This window comes from Haliaeetus albicilla, chromosome 11 (assembly GCF_947461875.1).
Source record: "Haliaeetus albicilla chromosome 11, bHalAlb1.1, whole genome shotgun sequence".
NCBI classification, from domain to species: domain Eukaryota; kingdom Metazoa; phylum Chordata; class Aves; order Accipitriformes; family Accipitridae; genus Haliaeetus; species Haliaeetus albicilla.
This window is the reverse complement of record NC_091493.1, coordinates 13728327-13735156: the sequence shown is the minus strand read 5'-3', so window position 1 is coordinate 13735156 and position 6830 is coordinate 13728327. Positions and strand designations below refer to the sequence as shown.

The 6830-nt window shown below is 39.4% G+C and overlaps 1 protein-coding gene across 1 annotated transcript in view; it reads right to left on the bottom strand.

The window, feature by feature from the left end:
* Positions 1-2257: 2257 nt before the first annotated feature.
* The window catches only part of ZCCHC24 (zinc finger CCHC-type containing 24), a 114465-nt gene continuing 109892 nt past the window's right edge, over positions 2258-6830 (bottom strand). Inside the window, exon 4 of the mRNA XM_069796189.1 lies at positions 2258-2384. Coding sequence (XP_069652290.1) covers positions 2271-2384 — 114 coding nt within the window. The 3' untranslated portion in view covers positions 2258-2270. The remainder of the gene's footprint in view (positions 2385-6830) is intronic.

The following is a 6830-nucleotide window of genomic DNA, read 5'->3' as shown; positions in this document are numbered from 1 at the left end:
GGAGATTAATACTAGAGGTCAAGCTTTGAAAATCTACCCCTAGATCTGCCTGTGTATTTTCTTATTTGTATGGGCAGTTTAGTATCTTTGTTTAGAGAATTTGTCTCTAAGCTAATTTCTGAGTCTGTGCAAAGTGTGTTTCCATTTGAAAATACTAAAACTGCATATCTTCACTGAGGCAACTGAACTGTTATTAGTGTTAACTTTCAGTAACATTATTTTCAGCTCTTTTAGTCGATGGAATTGCCAACTGGGCAAAACTAGTTTCGAAGTGGTTAATTTAGTTAATACTATTTTAGCATTACATAGCACTTTTCATCCAGTGATGTCAAAACACTTATAGATATTAAGTAAGCCTCACAACTCTCCTGTGAGGTAGGAATACTGAAGTATTATTATCCCCATTTTGCAGTGGAGGAAACTGAGGTCCAAAAGGATCTTGTAACTTGCCGGAGATCAGGGAGCTAATGGAAGAGCTGTGATCAGAAGCCAGGAGTCCCAATGTTTATCCGCTGCTCTGACCAGTAGGCTGGGTCATTTGGGCTACCCATAAATAATGAAGTTTGCAAGATACGTACATGACACTACCACCAGAATAAGCAGAAACAATTTTGCTGTGCTTATAGTAAAGCAGGGAAATGGCAAAAGTTTCACCCTAGAGCAAATTTGCAGAGCTTCACGTTTCCTATACAAATGCTTACCGTAAGTTTTCAATTTGTTCTACAAGAGCTTGACTGTACATACTGGTAACATCCTGCTATCACTTGGCATAAAACCCCCTCTGTCTTAACATTATGGAATCCTCAAAACAAATTTAATTCACATCAAGTTATTTAGGATTTAAAGTATTTCCACTAAGTATCATTCATACAAATCAATCTCTCTAAAGGAAGCTTCATAAAAATTGAAATTGTTGATTAAAAAAACCCTATACAAACATTATCCCTGTAACTTTTAGTGAATGCTGCAAGTGAATTGCTTGTTGTGTCCTTTTGCCAATGTACTCTTACGTAGATATACAAACAGGATACTGTCTTGAGGTACTTTCAGTTCATGACATTTCCCAATCCCTGATGAGATACTTCTTTGCAGCAGGATGCCCCTGCACAAAGTTCTACCTGAAATGGGGTAATGAAATATTAACTCCTACATTTCTCCTCAGGTATGTAGGTACTTCAGGAAGACATAAAGAGGGAAGGTTATATAGAGTGTTCCCCTGCCTCAAAACACCCTTATGGCTAACAAGTTTTATATTATAACAAATTTGTACAGTAGAAAACAGGACATAAAAATATTTCCAGAAAGTGGCTTTAAAACTATTATAAATAGTAAGTTTGGCTAATCTTTCAATTAAGGGGTTTGGGGACAGTTTTAAGTATTCTTATCCCCCCTTATTCACAGTAAATTTAGTGTGCTTGTGGCCTAATGAACAACCCATACACATACAGGGACCATTTCAGCGGGATTATATGACAAGAGAAGGATCTGTTAGCCACACAAGCAAGCCAATTTTGTCTCCTCCAAAAAACTCTTGGAATCCTTCCTGATGCTCTGGGTCCCATTATGGCATTCCCTTTCTACCCAACCCACACCCTCAAAACAATTTTTCACTTTTTTTGCCACATCTTGCAAAAATGATTTTGTCTAAGCCCTGCCCAAGTGATGGCAACATATAGGAAAAGTCCAAGAAATCAGCAGCACAAAACTCTCAGACTTTCTAAAACTGGGAAAACAATAATTTTCCTTCTTTTATGCTGTGGCTTGTTTCATCTTCCTTTGTCTTGTCATATAATAGGAATAACATTCGTGTTGTGGGCAAGTGCTTGCAATTAGTGGCCCCACAGTTACTTAACCACTGCAAAAGCCACACACATAACATATATTCCTTGTGAATATTACACCTTGCCTATTGAATAGTACTTCATTTCACCTGGCCATGATATAGGGTCTGTGTAAACAATCGGTAGAACCTGCAACTGTGGTTCTGTTGTGAACACTATCAGTAACGCTTTATATAGGTGTGTGTACATATATATATATAAATTTACATATATATGTATGTATACAAATCATAGTCCTGTAAATACCTGCTGCATGCGTGCACATGCACAGCAGAAATGTTACATTCTATTAATGGTAAGGCATATTATTAGATAGGCAATATTGGCAATTATTTTAGCTTTTATCTTGATTTGTTGTGTTGCTGTTGATCACGTGCTGCCAGAGGATCTTTAAGGATGATGGGGACGGGAAGAGGCCACTTTGAAGGTTTATTGCACACGGCGGCAGTAGTAGCCCAAAACTTTGCACTTCTCACACAGATGCTGGGGATGTTCTTTGCTCTGATCTGAAACATCCAGGCCATCCGGCTTTTCCAGGGGTCTCTACAGTGAAGGGAAGGAAATCAGATTAGATCCAAGGTTTTGTCACTGTTACTCTTTATTATCCATGTGAAGCCTACTTTTATGCTTAACTGAGCTTTCTCCTAGTAATTATAAAGGTACTGTATTTCTGTCCTGAAGGGATGAAACTTTTTTTTGAGCTCTGCATTGGTTCAGAGTGGCCTCAATACTTAATGTCATTCTTCTTCATAATGGTGGTGCTAACTTTGTTGCAGACAATTTACTAAAAGACTTAATTGGGGACTATATTTATAAAAGCAGTAAGACAGAAGAGTTTGTTCTCTTGGCTCCAGTAACTGAGATGTCCCAAAGGCATTAACACCTCAAGCATGGGAGTCCCATTACCCGGCAACACCAGCAGGGTTTACCAAGGTTAGGATTAGCTGCTACAACAAGAAAACTGTCTTAACCACACAGAGATATTACATAGCTAAATGAGGTTTTCCCAATACTCAGTCCCATATTTCTGAGGCTGAAATTTTTGAAGTAGAGCAGCTGCAAAGCTATTAACTAAAAAAAAACCACCCACCAAACCAAACCACCCTACCTCACAATGCAACCCTTTGACCTGTAATATATTGACTATGTATTTTTAATAATATTTGCGAAATCATTGGATTGGAAGTATATTTGGCTAAACAAGGGAATGAAACTGCTTTGCTTTTAGTAGATCTTTGTTCTTTAATTTTCCATGACATGTAAAGGGTTTCACAATCATTCTGAAAATAAAATACCCACGTTAAATATTGCAGTAAGGTTAAGTGTTTGGAAAGTCTACTAGGTAGAGAGGTGCTAGAGATGTGAGGTAGAACATCATAAAGTGCACCATTTGTTTGAAAAAACATACAAAATTTCCTAACCCATAATTTCTGTTTTTGTGAAATCTCCCTGAAAGACTATTTCATTGCACAGTGCCTTCTCTTGAAGACAGCGGTTGGTTGTTCCATGGGACTGTGGTAGAGACAGCATGTGGTGTGAAACCTGAAAACAAGCCATAAGCTTCTCTCAGGGATACTAGATTCTTGCTTTTCTCTTCAAAATGTGATTCGTGGAGCAGGGGGTGGATAAATATAAATATAAATTACAAAGTTATGGCCACTTATCTTTTCATGCCTTTCCTAAATCCTAAAGACTTTCCTTTATCTGTAAAATCTTAAAGTACATCTGATCATCTAAGTTTTCATTTATAAGTTCTTCATTCCAAAGCCACCCACTTGAGACCCAGTGGATAGGAAGAACAGAGACATTCAGAGCTTTTTTTTTTTGGCTATGTAACACTGCAAGAACAGCTCATAATCCAGAGAATAGAATGGTTTCTCAGCTCTCTGAATAGCTAAAATGAGACAAAATATATTCTATTATCCTGAACAAGGGATGTCTGCAAATTCTTGCTTGGTTGTATTGGATTATAAGTGCAACACTTATATTGCACGGCTAGTAAAAACAATATATGGGAGTAATTCAGCAGTGATTGCCAATGGTTTGTTACCGATTCAATGTTCTTACCCAGATATTGCCTGAAGTTTTGTCTGTCCTGGCCCACATATTATATGTCTTTGAGTCTAACTTCATTTACAATTTAATTGCAAATTGGATTCCCTGTATCAGATAGAGGATAAGGGAAGTAGATGGACACCTCATCTCCTCTACATCCTTTAACCTCCCCCTGCAGCCCCACTGAGCTTTGAATGACTTGTTGGAAGTCAGTATGTTAGGATTTGAGATCAGAACCAGCAATCCTGTTTCTAAGCTTGCAACCAAACCACGGGTGCAGGCAGTGCTTCTGCCACAACACAGACAAGTTGAATAAGTCTATTTGGTCAGAAAAACTGCCCTTCTGTCTTTTCTATCACTTATTCCACCAACACCTTCCCACAAATTTTCTTCAAGAATTTGCATTACATAAATGTAGTCAAACATGATGCTCAGCTTCAGGAGTCCCAAGAGTTAATTTATGCTCCTCAACAGCAAATTTGAGAGTTTTGAAATGCTACACTTAAAACAGGCTATTCGACTCAGCTCTGATTGCTTCTACATGCTAGCTGTGCTCTGATTAAGAGAAGAAATACAGCAGTTATCATGTTTATTGATATAAGCCAGATTTTTTTTTTAATACACAAGGCCTTGGGAATAACTTTTCCTGGAAATAGTGCAAAGGACATTGGGAATGCCTTGAAGCGCCAAGAGTTTTTGGACAGTTTTCAGAAACAATAGCTCTCCGTGGTTTGCTTTCCCCCTGTGTTGATGGAGCTCAGCTTTTTGGCCTACAAAGCATTTTGATTTCAGAAATGTTATTGTTACCAGCATGTTACGACACAGAGGCTGGGGAGAGAGGGGTTACGAACGCAGGAAAGCAGGTTGCCAAGGGCCAGCTGGAAGGAGTGGTGCAGAGCAGAGCCTGGACTACGTTTCTGGTGAGGCAGTGGAGGGCTGAGGCTTCAAAACTGGTAGTGTGCTTGTGTGGTTTGTGTCCCAAAACCCCTTCAGTCCAACTTTTGCATAAAATGAAGTCCCAGCTTATCTCCATTTGCTGTTTTCTCTTCATGGGTTTCTTGTAAGGCAAAAAAACCCCTTCAAACACCCTGAGAAGCAACTGTTCTTGTCCTGCTGCTATTTGACTGTTACTAATTGCGGAGGACTTTAATAATCTTACAACCTTGCGACCTTTCTTACACCATGCTAAAAGGGTGGGATGTTAGACAGCCAAAGAGCTGTGTGTCCGTCAAGGTTGGATTTTCTTGGCACAGGCAATCCTTGGACAATTCTTACCAGCTTTGGCATGGTGGAAGCAGAGGGGAAGGAGAAGATGCTGGCTCAAGAGGGGTGCGGCAGGGTCGGGCTGCGGCACACTGTGTATTAGTTTCGGGGATTGCCTGAATTATGCAGAAGATCCAAATAGCTGAGGAGGCTGCAAGAGTCCTGTGCTGCTGCTGAGAGGCTGGTAGCATGAAAACTCAGCCATGCATTTGGAGAGAGAGTGTGGAGAAGGGGACAGGCTATTTGGCTGAAAAAATAATTCCTTTCCTTAGAAAGAGGTGAAATGGAGCTTGTAAAACAACAGAAAATCCTGCTATGTTTCTCTGGGAAAGGTATGCTTTTTTCTATTAAATGGAGAGTTTAAATATAATACTTCAATTTTCATTGTCTTTTTTTTAAATGCAAGCATCCAGGATTTGGCAGTCCATATTTTCAGTAAAAACTACAGGGGTGGGCACTCTTACATTCTTAATTTTTGTGCGTCTTTCTTTAATTTTCTCCTGGTAGTTGCGGGGTGGAAATAATCTTTTGCAGCTCCACCAGGAAAGCATTTAGCAGTGGCTAAAGCTGTTGCCTCAGGGGAATGAAGCTGAAATAAATTTAAATTTATATAGCAATTCCTGTCCTGAGCATTAACTTTTGATTGTGAACTATTGCTGTCCCAGTCTACATGTACTGCATGAACTCTGCATTCCCCAAAAGTCAGTTAAAAACCCCAAACCCTTAAAACAAAAAGCTCACCCTTATGAAGCGTTAGATATCAGAGAAAGCATTACTAAGGCATCCTTGAGGAAAACTGCTTCCACTAAGAAGCAGAATGGAATAATGTGGCTGCTTATGTTTGTATTTAGAAGACTGAATATTTTTTTTTGCTGTAGAATGGAACAACTTGATCGCACCACTGATGGATAAAGGATTGCATCAAAATTCAAGTGTAAAACACTTATAATTTTCTGGACTTATTACTTCAAGTCTTAATGGAGCAAATGAGATGATTAAATGGCAGATTAGATATGTGAATAGGAACAGATTCTATAACTATAGCTGGCAGGATAATTGTTAGGTTAACAGTTTAAGGAGCCATAGCTAGCTATACTTCCCTCAAGACACACATACTATCATGAATTTGTAAATTTTTAGTCCAATAAAAAATTATGCACTGGGGAAAAAGGATGAAATGCAATGTGCATTCTTGAGCAACAGACCCTCTGCTTTTTTCTCTGGGGGCAACAGGGACATTAATGAGGCCCTCAACTGTCGCTGTAGATCTGAGAGACAGTGATAAGAAGGCTGCAGATTAGAGGCACAATGCTCAGAGAGAGCAAGCAGCCTCTGTCAGCAGCATGCCTCTGGGACAGGCCAGCTAGGAATGAATGATAACCATGTGAGCTAAATGGTGAAAATCTCTTTTTAGAGTTCAGAGAAGCAGAAGTCTGGGGTGATCTGTATTCTCACTGCTGGAGCACACAAGTATGGGCATGCTGGGGAGGGTTTATTAAATCTAAAGAGTCAAAAGATCATACCTGTAGACCTGAAACTGTTGAAAAGTTTATTGGGCTTGAGTGATCAGATCCATCCCTCCCCATACTGAGAGAAGAAAGGTGGCTGTGGATGCACCCAGGTATGGGAATTATGGGACCACTGCATTGGCAATGGAAATAATAGCTTGGA